Source organism: Acanthochromis polyacanthus, chromosome 7 (assembly GCF_021347895.1).
Source record: "Acanthochromis polyacanthus isolate Apoly-LR-REF ecotype Palm Island chromosome 7, KAUST_Apoly_ChrSc, whole genome shotgun sequence".
NCBI lineage: Eukaryota > Metazoa > Chordata > Actinopteri > Pomacentridae > Acanthochromis > Acanthochromis polyacanthus.
Window position 1 is genome coordinate 29,203,860 of NC_067119.1, and position 13,424 is coordinate 29,217,283.

At 41.6% G+C, this 13,424-nt stretch overlaps 1 protein-coding gene across 1 annotated transcript in view; it reads right to left on the reverse strand.

Moving 5' to 3' along the window:
• Positions 1 to 13,424, reverse strand: part of cabin1 (calcineurin binding protein 1) — a 42,483-nt gene that overhangs the window by 24,465 nt on the left and 4,594 nt on the right. The window contains 19 exon segments of the mRNA XM_051950443.1: positions 1,071 to 1,184; positions 2,449 to 2,831; positions 2,984 to 3,163; positions 6,334 to 6,545; positions 6,653 to 6,813; positions 6,965 to 7,014; positions 7,017 to 7,053; positions 8,125 to 8,295; positions 8,493 to 8,754; positions 8,980 to 9,125; positions 9,899 to 10,105; positions 11,132 to 11,293; positions 11,420 to 11,535; positions 11,621 to 11,774; positions 11,879 to 12,121; positions 12,216 to 12,404; positions 12,635 to 12,772; positions 12,885 to 13,072; positions 13,333 to 13,405. Of these exon segments, the coding sequence (XP_051806403.1) occupies positions 1,071 to 1,184; positions 2,449 to 2,831; positions 2,984 to 3,163; positions 6,334 to 6,545; positions 6,653 to 6,813; positions 6,965 to 7,014; positions 7,017 to 7,053; positions 8,125 to 8,295; positions 8,493 to 8,754; positions 8,980 to 9,125; positions 9,899 to 10,105; positions 11,132 to 11,293; positions 11,420 to 11,535; positions 11,621 to 11,774; positions 11,879 to 12,121; positions 12,216 to 12,404; positions 12,635 to 12,772; positions 12,885 to 13,072; positions 13,333 to 13,405 (3,186 nt within the window).

A 13,424-nucleotide genomic window follows, 5' to 3' on the forward strand; every position in this document is an offset into this window, starting at 1 on the left:
TGCAGCTACGTGCCACGTTTACTTTCATAGTAACAGGGCGACAGACATTCAAATATTATTAGTGCATCTGTGTTAAAGTAAAGCAGGTATTTTGTATATTCTTTTGATATTACATAATCTGACAAAGTGTCACTGGACAAAATACTACACCCTAAGTCAATGGTTCTCAACCCTGTTCCTCAGGACCCCATGTCCTGCATGTTTTAGATGCTTCCCTGCTCCAACACACCTGATTCAAATGATTAGGCTCGTTATCAAGCCTCTGCAGAACCCTGATGACGAGCTGATCATTTGAGTCAGGTGTGTTGGAGCAGGGAAGCATCTAAAACATGCAGGACATGGGGTCCTGAGGAACAGAGTTGAGAACCACTGCCCTAAGTGGTGGTGGGTAAGCTCTGCCACTGTTATGTGTGACTGTGCATGTAAATGGCCAAAAGAGAAACACAAAGCATTTAGTATAGACCATTTAACAAATATATCAGTCAACAATGATTTTAGGAACATACTCTTTGTGAGAGCTACTGCATATGTCATACCCGGTATCCATAACTACAGACATGTCCCAGCACCACTCTGTCTTTTAAAGTTAATATTAAAATATTATCTGAAGGGAAACAAACAAGCCGTGTGTATTTTCAGACATACAGGAACTACCAGCTTTGCTGTTCTGCAGATCTGAGATTAAAGTTAATTAGACTGCAATTAAAGCTGTACTTCAGAATCATTTGAGATATTGCTAACAATAATGCAGTCAATAAGATTACAATTCACAATTTATACCACATTTATGTAGGCACTCCTTAATTTTCATCACCGAGCCCATTCTTTGGACAATACTGGCCTTTACCGTCACTTAAAGAAACATCAACAACAGTTGGTCAAGTAAAACGATTTGTTTATATTTATTTTTGTTAAAAAGTTGATGAGATTTCAACTATTGTAAGTGTTACTATGTTGTACTGGTAATAAATGGAGTGATGACATCATCAAAATGTATTACACAATATGCAGTGACATAATTATATTTGAAAACAGAAAAAAGCCTGCATGCATTGTGAACTGTGACTTACATTGAACAGGTTTGTCTTGTTTCTTTCACAGAAAAGTCCTTGTGCTGGCATGTGCTTCAGCTGTTGCCATGGGACACTGCTTCCTAGCAACACATCTCTGGCCCATTGTAGGTTCTGTGTTGGAAAATAAATAAATAAAATGAAAAAACCCACATACATTTGTATGTACGTTTTGTTATACACACATGCGTGCACACACGCACGCACGCACGCACGCACACAACAGTATTCTTAACGAGAAAGGAAAAAAAAATGCTCATTTGCAATCAGGAAAATGCAGCCCTCGTTTCACAGCACGATGACTCACAAATCAGTGTCTATACCAGCGCCCTGTTTGAACAGATAGCAAGCTAACGCCACTTCATGTTATCTTTCACAATCCCACTGGCCTATAGCATGAAATCACAGGCTCTCTCTCCTTCCACATTCGGAGTGAGGATAAAAATGGCCAGTCACTGAGTGGAACAGTTTCTCGAGAAAAGAAAAAAAAGGAGCACAGAGGCTTTTAGGACTGGATGTGTCAGGTTGTGAGGGCTGCCAAGCAACCTGTGTCAACACCATCACATCAAGTGACTGTCATCAACTCACTGCCAGTGGACATGTTTTTCATCGATGCTGCTGAAAACTCTGGTGCAGGCAAAAACTGAGGGGATATTTACTAAGAAATTCCAAGCGACTTACACCAACTGTAAAGTCCCCAATCAAAAGTTATTTCACATCAAATTGAGCCCCAAGGAAATTATCTTTATTGAATTCATTTTAGAGCTTGTGTCCACTAATACAATAAAGAAATTATGCAGACACTTCAGCTGGGAACCATTAAACCATGGTGCTGAACATACAGGACTGAGGTCAAATGAGCATATTACAAAACATCAAGTCCTTTCCACGCCCAATTTACCTGTACTGAATATGCGCAATGACTGTATTAAAACCCTAGCGCTGACAGAAGGTTGCCATCACAGTAAAGCTCAACACAATCTCCCCGTGCCAAACTGGCTGAGAGAGCACTGTGCTCCCACCCACACACACCTCTGCCCACAGAGCCTTATAGCCAACACAGGCTGTTTCAGTAAGTCGTGTATCACTGCAGAGCTCACAGGCCCAGAAGAACACCCAAGCAAAAAAAAAAAAAAAAAAAAATCTGAAACGGCCATCACCGCCCTAATACACTTGTCACTGCAATAATCGATGTTAAAGGCCCAAAAGTGCCTTTTGAGAAAATTGTAGGAATTCCGGGTAAGACTCATCTATAAATGTCACCACTAATGGCAGAGGACACTGATTATAGGTGTATGAATTGGGCTTAATGGATGACTTGGCCTTTGAAATACAATAAGAACAGACTAGTGCCCTCAGTTAATAGGGGTGGACTGACCTGATGGGTCTTGCTGTTGGTATAGAAGAAGGCCAGGCGGTAGAGACTCTTGTAGTGCTGAGGAAAGCGGCTGAGGCAGAGAAACAGAGCACGGACACACATTTCCACCAGCATTCGTCTCTGATCAGCGCGTTCTGCAGGCAGGGCTTTAGGCACTTCGATCACCTCAGCAGGAGGCTCTGGCTTCTTCTTGCCCTCGCTGGCCGGGGTCTGAGGAGTGGCCTGCTGGGATGTGGCTGGCTTTGGAGGGGTGGCTGGGACAGGCACAGGACTGGGGTCTGCAGAGACCTTGGGGGCTGAAGCGTCAGGGATTATCACCACCTCTACTACTTCCTGAATCACTTTCTCTTCCGTCTGGATACCAGCATGCTCTCCATGTGGCACTGAAGAAAGATTCAAATTGAAATCTTTAGGATTTGCTCCAGCCTTTTGCATGCTAGGTGTGAATCTTTAAAATGGAGCACATCAACAAGACACCCCATCTGACCACGGTCATAAAAGCCACAAAGAGACCCAGCATTTCAATCCTGATTACCTGTGTCTTCAGATGCGGGCTGCCCATCCTTCACAGGGGTTGTACTTTCTGAGGATGAAGAACTGGCTTTCCCCGAGGCAGGCTTGTGGCTGCTGTCTTGTGAGCTGGCGGGATCTGTGAAGGCATCCTGGGTGGAGTTGGAGTCAGAAAGCAACACCACCTCACTGTCCTGACTGCGTTCTGCCAAAACAAAACAACACAGGTTACGCTGCCAGTTGCATGGACACAGCTAGAGATATTCTTAAGTAAGGGTGTCATGGAAAAATAAACTGAGAACACTTTTTCTGTCCAAAAAGTTTATGAAAAGTATCTGTAATTTCAGCTCATCAATAAAATGAAATTACTGTACTGTGTAAACTTTTTTTTTGCCAATTATTCAGGATTTCTAATTGCATACTGTAACAGCATGCTGTGCAGGCCATTTTTTGAGTTGGTAGTTGTTGACTTGTTTAAAAATGCCAAAGATTCCCTGTTGTAATGTGTGGGGAAAAAAGTGTATATAATTATGAAACAAAAATAAGTAATGAGTCACAAATCCTTATTAGTGCATCACTAATGACACATTGCTATAAAGGAGAGATGGATTGCTTTTGTAAGTGGTCCAAACACAAAATGCCAGCATTCCTTTTAATTGCCATGTCCTGCAGCCTCAGCAAAAAAAAAAAAAATGCTTGGCAGGAAACTCTAAATAAGAATCAAGAGGGCAACAAGCTTTTGCTATTTCGGAGAATAATGCACACAAGGGGCTTTTCAAAAGATTTACAGTCATGAGTCAACAGCAAAGTTACTATGGTACTGTAAAATTTGTGTAAACTGACAACTGTGTATTCAGTGCACTTCATTTTGGATTTAAAATATAGCCTCTTATAAAGTCTGGTGGGTTTGTAGAGCAGTACCATTCAGTGAAGCCAGCCATAGTGAAGACCTGGGCAGGCAGTAATCATGGTCAAACTCTGGTGAGGCTGTTGAAGATACGGGGAGCTGGTTTTAAAATATAATCAAGCAAAACTGCACCTCTAAATTGATAGAAAATATCTGCAATAGTCTATTAAAAAAAATCAAAAATCAACCATTTCAGTTTCTTGACAACTGAGTACAGATTTAACGCCACTCCCCTTGAAAATGCAGAGCCGGATTCAGACACACATTTCTTCACATAAGACCACCCAAAATTCACAGTGCAAGAGTATTGAGATTATGTCAGCGGTCTTACACTGTTCAATATTTTAAAAAAATAAAAAAATCAATACTTCCCCTCGAGAGCCTGAAAATTGAGGTCACAGCCTGTGACATGAGCAAAGACACTCAGAACTGTGAGTGCATATCCCCAGAAAAAGACCACTGTTCTTCTATTTTACTGTAAAAACAGCAACATAGAAAAAAAAAAAAATCACCCCAAAAATTGTGTAGCATAGGTCATCAACAGGGCATCACAAAGGAGCATTTTCCCTGATCGTAATTTAATAAATGCATGTCTGAATCCGGCCCTACAGTCTTATCACCTTGATGCACTTTAAGCAGGACTCAAGTCAGAGAGACTGGACAACAACAAGCAGAAATGTGCATGGTGGGACATTTTCTGGCTTCAGTCTGAGAGCTGTGTACCAATAACAGGGCTGCCACATTCTTTCTGACTTGGCATTTTCACACTAATTGGCCATAATTAGAAATTATACCCAATTAGTGGAAAATGGCAAACATGATTCACGCAAGACTTTGAAATATCACCCAAGAGTTTGACTCTGTGGAAATTACCCCCACACCAAGCTCAAACAAAATGCGACCACATGATACACCAGACAGTTTAGCGGATTGTGATAAAAGACTGACTTTGTCCGCTTGTGAAGACATTCACCCCATTGGAACTACATGCATATAAATGGCAAAGCAGGTGGTAAAAGCAAGCAGGCAAAGAGGTAGCAGGCAGGTGGGTAGGTAGGTAGGTAGGTAGGTAGGCAGGTAGGAAGGAATCTGGAAAGGGTGACAAAACTGGCAACATGGGCAATATGGCTGCGTTATTTGCACATTCAAGCTAAACATGATACATGGGGTGGGTGGACATATGTCATTGTTTTTTGCCACATGGAAAGAATGACAAAGACTGATTTCTCTATGCAAGATTTGGGCCTGCACTGCACAGTTCGAGAAATTGAAATCAACTTAGTGAGAATCCATGTATGCAGCAAATATTTCTTCTTGACTCTGATGTCTGGGTGAATCTGGGTAAAGCTAAATATAGTAGAAGAGCCAACATAAAAGACAGTTAATCTGCATGAATTTAAAAGGTCAGGTATAGATATACAATTCTGTACATCTAAAACATTATTCCACACACACACACTTTACATTATTTTCCAACATGTATTCCTTGCAGCTATCAAGTCGTTTTTTTCCAAGAACACACACTTTCTACTGACATGACAACAGTGAAACAACCGTCATGTCGAGTACTCCTACGTTTCTGAACATACAGATAAACTTTAATCTCTGCAGTTTAAAAATGTCTAACCTATGTATAAATACTAAACGTGGGAAGACTACCTTTCATTATTTTTCACTATGTAAATTGATGAAATTACAGAGGACTATAAACCTTGAAAATCTTGTCCGATTGAATAAATGGAAATTTTAAATCGCTGACTGAAGTGATGTCTGATGATTTCTGAGGCAGAAAGAAGAAAAAGGATCTTAAATTCAGTCAATTTCTAAATTAAATCCAGATTATTTTTATCATTATTATTATAGGGCAGGTGTTAACTGATCAATATGTAACCAATATAACCACAACCTGGTTCTCTGACAATGTAAACCACTCTGCTGAACTAACTCAGCTAAACACACAGTAAATCAACCATCAGGATCACTGAGAATTTGCAGCTTCCATCTGGCGTGACACCAATCAACTGAAACTGATTGACGCCGATATCCACACGTCAGCACAAACATGTCTGTGATGTTATAGGCCGACAAAACAGCAATAGTAACATATGAGGAGAGGCAAAATGATTGGTAAGAAAAGAAAACAAGACCAGCAATAAAGCAGCCACAAGATGGATGTTATACCAGCACACACACACACCTCAACACCCTCTGTAAAAACACAACCAGAAAACTATTTGTTGCAACACTGCTGCTTTGTCAAGCACAGCAAATTAGTCAAATAATCAGTAGCCATATTGCCCATTTCACCATATCCCAATCACCCAGTGCATGGGGATCATTGTAACTGAAACCAAAGCTGTTAAGCATGGTGATTAGCAATCTGAGCACTCCCCACTGGGGTTCCTGTCCCAGTGCAGAAAGGGCAAAGAGCCCAACCCCAGAGACAGTGTCTAGGACTGGGACTGTACCATCAGCCTGCTGCTCCTCATGCCGTTGTTGCTGCCACTGCTGCCTTCGGAGTGTTTTGCGTTTGGCGTAATCATGGTCAAATGGCGTGGCCACGTAAGGAGGAGTTGTCAGACCTGGCGTGGCAACTGATGGCAGAGAGGAGCCGAGGACATTCCCTATGCAAACTGAGGAGCAGTTAAAGTCTTCGTCCATCATAGAGGGGGGCTTCTCCCTGAAACGAGTCGAAAACGAGAATCGGTGTTCGGCTGTGACATTAAATGCATCGTCTTAGTTTTTACAGGGATTTTTTTTTTTTTTTTTTTTAGAAATGTGGCTTACTTTTCATGGCTCCTTGGTATACTTGGCATACTCTTCTCTTCCCCCCTTGCAAAAGGCCCTGTAGCCGCCTCGACCAGCAAAGTAAACAGGGACTCATGTTCCAGATCAGGCTCATCAGCCTCAAGAAGTTTTAGGATGGTGGCACTCAGACGGAAATGCAACTAGAGGCAGTTAGAAAAAGAAGCTTAGCACTCCACAGGTATGAGTACAATGTTTTTAAATGAGAATGCTTTCAGACAGTTATCTTACGTAACACTGCACTGATGTAACACAACTAGAAACTATTTGCGCTACCAGTCACAGATAGCATACCTCCAGGGCTTCCATGGCTAGGTCAGGAGGATTATGGTAATGGATTTTCCGGGGTACCTGGCAGCTTCTTCATGCAGATAGTGTGCTGCCTATAAATACAAAACAGAGGAGAGTCAACAACTTAACACAACCACCTGACAATACAAGCTAATTCCTAAACTAGTAAAATGGAATGAGATAAGGAGTAGTAATGTGCTAACATCATGGTTCACTGCATTAACATTATCCTAAATGACACTGCTGTCCTCCATGACACCGCCTTTCATACAAGTTCATCTGCCTCCACTGATCTAATCAGAACAACTCAGCTATGAATAACTCTATACATTGTTCTACCAAGAAAGAAGCATTTTGTAGGAGTAGAAGGGCAATGATCTTTGTTTCTGTAGGTGGATTATGAAACAAGTCAAGGGAGAGACAGAAAAAGGTCTGCAATCAAAGGTTTGCTCTGAATCCTTTAACCTACAGCTTTTATTTCCCTGGTTTGTACCAGAATGACAACTAAGGGCCTTACAGACTTAACTTGTTAAAATGTTTGTTCATTACACTGAAGTGCTAATTAGGTTTTTCAATGCGCAAAAAGCAAATAACTACAATACATAGTGTGTAGAAAGCATATAAATTTGTTTACTGCAGATTTTTACCTTCAAACAAAATCAGAGAGACCTTATGCAGGCCACACTGCAGTTTGTGTGTGAATGTAATAATAGCGCACCATAAATCACTTTCAAAGCTTTAACATGGGTGTCCCAAAAAATTGACATTATTTCGAAGGCCAATAATTTTGGCAATTCTTGTTAAACTAAACTCAGATTTTCACAGAATGTGCAGAAACAGATCAAGATTTTATAGTCAATGTTTTATTTTTGTTCGGTTTTCAGGCTGAGCCGTGCCGTTCACTCCCAAACAGAAGTCATTTTGTGTCTTGGAATCTGCTCGTACACTCACTCAAGACTGTGCAGCGTGCCTTCAAGGCAAAATTTGGAAAAACGTCACCAACTGGCAAACAAATTTGGACTTGGTACCAAAATTTTATAGAGGAAGGCTGCTTATACATTTGATAAAAATACCACCTCAACACCAATGGTCATTATTTGAAATAAACTGACTGAATTCCTTGCAAAACATCAGATAAAACTTAAGTCTCCACAACTGCTTACCCTATTGTAAAGCTTTAGATATTCCACAGGCGGCTGTTTGTGTTTCTCTGCTATCTTCCCCAGCATGTAGTGAATAAGCCACTCTTCTTCGTCACTGTCACCCTCACAACTGGAAGCACCCTGGAAACACTGAAATGCTGTCTGCAACATGGAGTCTCTCCTGTCTTCCATCTGAAACAACACAAACACACATATGTACACCATGGAGACTTCATAAGCAATTTAGCTCAATTAACTCTGCACAGACTTCCTGGAACAAGCTAAAAGTGACAGAATGTGACTGTTTAGTTCACTAATCTAACATAAAAGTGGACACAACATAATTTGACACGGAATGCAGCTGAGTTACACGTTAACATGAATCTCACCTGTTTAACCACCTCTGGGGGAAGCTCATTACGCCACTGTTTGAGCTGCCGTGAAGCAAACGAATGCAGTGCGTATGATATCGTCCCATACTCAATCCACAGAGACAGGTTAGAGCTGTCGATCTCCAGGGCTCTCTTAAAGCAGTTAAGTACTGCCTGGGAGTGCTTCCATATGGGTACGTCACTTTTCAGCTCATTAGAGTTGAGTTTGTCCTGGATACGGCTGGCTCTAGCTAAAGCCATACCTGCCCAGGAGTCAAACCTGAGGAGAGACAGATTCTGTCACAATGCCACTGACAAAAATGTTAGTAAAGTCACTGTAGTCCAAGTATTACATACATGGGAAAAGGAGAATTCAGCACATGCACACTCATTTGATAAAATCGAAGAGAAAAAAATTAACTAAATTATTAGTTTCAAATAAACAAACAGAAAAGGACTATGTCTTGCAGACATGTAAAATAATCCGTGTAAAGAAATGAGCTACCTGTTGGGACACACACATATGTCGTGCATATAGAACTTGATGGCTTTGGACTGCTCCTTGTTCTTGAAATGATAATCAGCCAGCAGGTAGTACATCTCATTGATGATTGGAGGTGCAGGAGCACTGCCAGCAGGAAGAGATGGGGCCTTAAAGAGATCAAAATTCAACATCTGTTCAATAATCACGAAGCTCAATGAAAAACCTGCAAATTAAGATAAAAGTGATGTAAACATGTAAAAAATGGAATGACCAAGTACACTGGCTTTTACTCCATATCAGAAGTAATTTCAGGCTTCAAATAATCACTTTTAGGATACAACAAAGTCTGATTGATCAGTGCATCTCAAAACTTTTAGCACCACACACCCCCGTTTGTACTTTGAGATCCTTGGGCAGGAGTCTCTTCTATCGCCTCCAGAATCTGGACTCAAAGACTATAAACAGGACAATACTTCCTTGCGGACGCACACACAGACAGCCGTGTGAACTCTCCAGGACTTGGGCAGATGACAAAAGTTACATCACTCCGACCCCAGTGGACACTCACATACTTGGAAATGCAAAAAGTGTAACACTGTCCTCAGGGGAAAGAGCTCCCTGAGGACAGTGAGCAGTGATTAATGACAGCCCTGAGGCTCTAGAATACGCTGTCTGAGGAAAGCAGCTGGCTGAGTGAGTGGCTACTTCAAAATGTATCCTGAAAACATACACATTCTTCTTTGATTTCAGTTCATAGGTCTTGCCAATTTAAAATGGCTACTGAGTACTTTTATTCTCTTTTTACTGTGTTTTTACTAATATGATTTGTGACATCGTTGCTTGTTATGTGAAACACTTTGTAAGTTTGTTTTAATACGTATAAATAAAGATATCTGACTCGCTGGTGCTCCTCACATTTAGTGTGACCCCACCGACTGACCTTTTCTGCTGAGTCCTCGATGTAGGCTGCCACTTCATCCATGCTGAGGGTGGGAGTGTCGCTTTGGGGGGTGATGCCAGAAAACCTCCTCAGCAGATTTGCTAATTCTGCGGACACTGTGCTTGTCTTATAGCTGTCAAACTCAGGCAGTGACTTTGGTTTGAAATACTGGAACATGAAGAGGGCATCGCTCCACAGAAGCTCAACCTGCAAAACCCAGATTAATTCCACAGGAAACATTAGTGCCCCAGTCCACTGTGACACTTGTTACTGTTATTGGTAACAAGGTCTCATGGGGACTCTTGTCTTGCACCATGGTAGTCAGTGGTAACAGTCAGAACCCCAGTCATCTGTACTGACACCTAACTGTGGGATTGACACCCACCTGGTGGCTGCACATATGCATGACATGAGCACAAGAAAACAGGAGTTATACACATAAGCCTCCTGCTGCCATGAATCACTCCTTTTCTTACAATCTTATCAGACTGATAACATTATCTCAGCTTTCCATTTTCATATTCTGGATAAAATCTAGCCATCTACTCAGAATCCCTCCTGTTAAGCTGCTTCTAAAGTGAGCAAATGCTAGATTATGTAAACATGTTTAGCATGTTAAGAGTTTTTCAGAAGAAAAAAAAAACATAACATTGAGAGCTTAAAATCCTGCAAATGAGAATTTTTCAGGTCTGCTTTTTTGCTGTGTACCTAAATGTGTTTCTCACTCGGTGAATTAATACTACTAAGCCATTAATGCTATTTCACAGCCCCAATTTATTTCAATGACACCAGATGCGAGTACCTTGCCAACAAAACAGCATTAATGGATGTAGCAGACATGTTTTTGTGTCGTGTGGGTCAATGAGGATGCATGTTTGCGTCATTGGCATTCTCTTGTTTAACCACTGACGGTTTGCTAGTGCAGGCTGTAAATCACACCAATTCATCAAAGTATTGCTCTACATCTTCACTATTTCACCACCTCATCACCAACATTTGTTCAAAACATTAGCTCAGGCACATTTGGGGTTTCTGGTTTGACATTTTCACTTTATTATTTTTTTAGTTAAAACTGGGTCAAGCAAAGTTGGCAGATACTGACTCTTGGACTATTAAACCACAGTGGGTAAAAGAAAACGCGGACAAAATCCCCTGTAGTTTATGTGACAAATTATGGTACACTAAATCAAAGGTATGAGCAGGCAGACTTTAAAAAGCATCTAAGTGAGTTACCTGTGGAGATGAGTGGTCCTCCAGGTAGCGGGCCTTGCTCTTTTTACTGGGATAGGCATAGAGACAGAAAAAGCACTGTTCCAGGGCCATCTCCAACTCCTCTTTGTAGGGATGAGACTCATTTTTGGTGGAGGCAATGAACTCTTTTTCCAAAACTCGAACCTAAACCAAACAAGAACACACAGCAGACGGAATACTTACATATATGTACATAAGCTGCACATTAAAACAAGCAATACCTCAGTCAGGATAGAGTATTTTCAGGGATAATTCTACAAATAAACTTACATAGAACTTGAGGAGTGCACCATCTGAGTTGCAGCACAAGGAACGACGGCCAAGATACTCGTGGGCTGTGTTCAGGAGCATCAGGGAAGAGGGCAGCATGGGAGTGTCTGAGTCATCTGAAAATCAGATTTGACAGGGTCATTCAGTGTAACAACTGGCGTGTTACAAACACAAAGGCATGAAAACAAGAAGTCAACAAACCTTCATCATCCCCGACAGACATATGCTGTCGGAGCATACAGTCAAAAGCAGCCTCCTCGTGTTTGATAATCCGATACAGGATGATCCAAGGCAGAACTGAGAAGAAGTAAGGCTCCTTGGGATCATCAGAAATGGTCATGCTCAGATCAATCAGCTGAAAGACAAACAAAAATGCGACCACACAATAAATTAACATTCCACAAAAGCTCATTTGTTTCTTCTCATAGAATCAGTTACAGTCTTCAGGTTTCTTCTAACCTGAATCAGGTTGTTTGCCAGTCGAGCCATGCTAGAGAAGTGGGGAACATTGCTCAGAAGCTCAGACTCTTTGCTGAAGCAGACCTCAATGCCATCCAGCAACTTTCGAATGGTGCTGACCCACTCCTCCTTGCTAGGGGGAGAGCTGTTTGAAGCAGAGTTGAGCTGCTGCAGGGCTTCGTTCAAAGCCAGCTCACTGCAGTCCAAACACTGCTGGTAGTCTTGCAGCTTCAGCAGTGAGTTCTATTGCAGAGGGTTAAAACTCAGAAAATAAGAAATGGAAACCATGCCATTTTTAAATATTTACAGATCCAACTGATATTGTGGAATGTCTAACCTGCAGTAGCATCAACTGTGCAGGACGTTCTGGTGCTGAGCTCACAAACTCCAGAGATTTGCTCCTGCTCCCATAATTAAGAGTGGGCTGCAGCAGGCGTACCACGGACTCAAAGTCTGCAGACTCAAAGAGACGCTGGATCTCCTCCAATGACTGACAACGCTCCAGAGACTTCAGCCTCTTGTCAATCTGTCCACAGGAAGAGAGGACACCCAAAAGAAACCCACAGTCAAAACAGCTTTAGTAGAAGCTCTCTTGGGAGATATGATACTAGTTTTATTTTTGCTATTTTCTATTACCCTTAAAAATATGTGCATCACATTAGATTGGTATTTCAAAGACTGGACAAGGAACAAGAACATATTTGATAAGAGGGTTATATTAATAAAAGAAAATGTGTAACTGATCATCACACTGACCTCCTCCACAGAAATTGCAGCATCTACACGAAGGTTAGGTAAGTTGATTGTGTAATGTTTCTCATCTGGGTTCTTTGGTTTGCTCGGCAACAGGCCTATACAGACATCATAGCTCTCAAGGGCCAACTCCATGTCTCCCTGTCAAAAAACAAGAAACACACACTTTAGGGAACACCTAGCCGAGCCGAGCCGAGCGAAAAGGACTCGTACAATCAAACATCGAGAGCAAACACCAGAACGTAGCTGTTACCTGCAGGGCCAAGAATCGTGCCTTTAGCCAGTAGACACGCACCATGACATCCAGCCAGTCATCCTCGAACAGGTCTCTTTGGGATGAACCTAGTGCTAAGAGTAACAAATCACCCTGGAAGTGCTGCCCAGGGAATTCAGAGTCTGTGGCATCATTGCTGGGACCGCTGCTGCTTCTTCTGGGAGCAGCTACAGATGGAATAAAACTATTACTACAAGTCAAATGTAAACAGTAACTTTCCTATATGTCATCCTGTATTGTTCTAACAATGTCTTTTAGGTCAACTTGTCAAATTCGTAAATGCAAAAACACTTCTTTTTTTGTTTACATTTAGGTCTGGTGAAAATTTTTGTCACTGGTGGTAAACAGGTAAAATATTACACACTGCCAGACCCATATGTGCTGCAAGCAGTAACCTCTACTGTAAGGTCTTGTCACTTGGACTTACCAATCTTCCCTTTGCTGTGTAACCACTGCTCCAACTGCAACTCCATACAAGCTAAGCTCATTGCTAACATTTCCTGCACATGTAGAAACAGA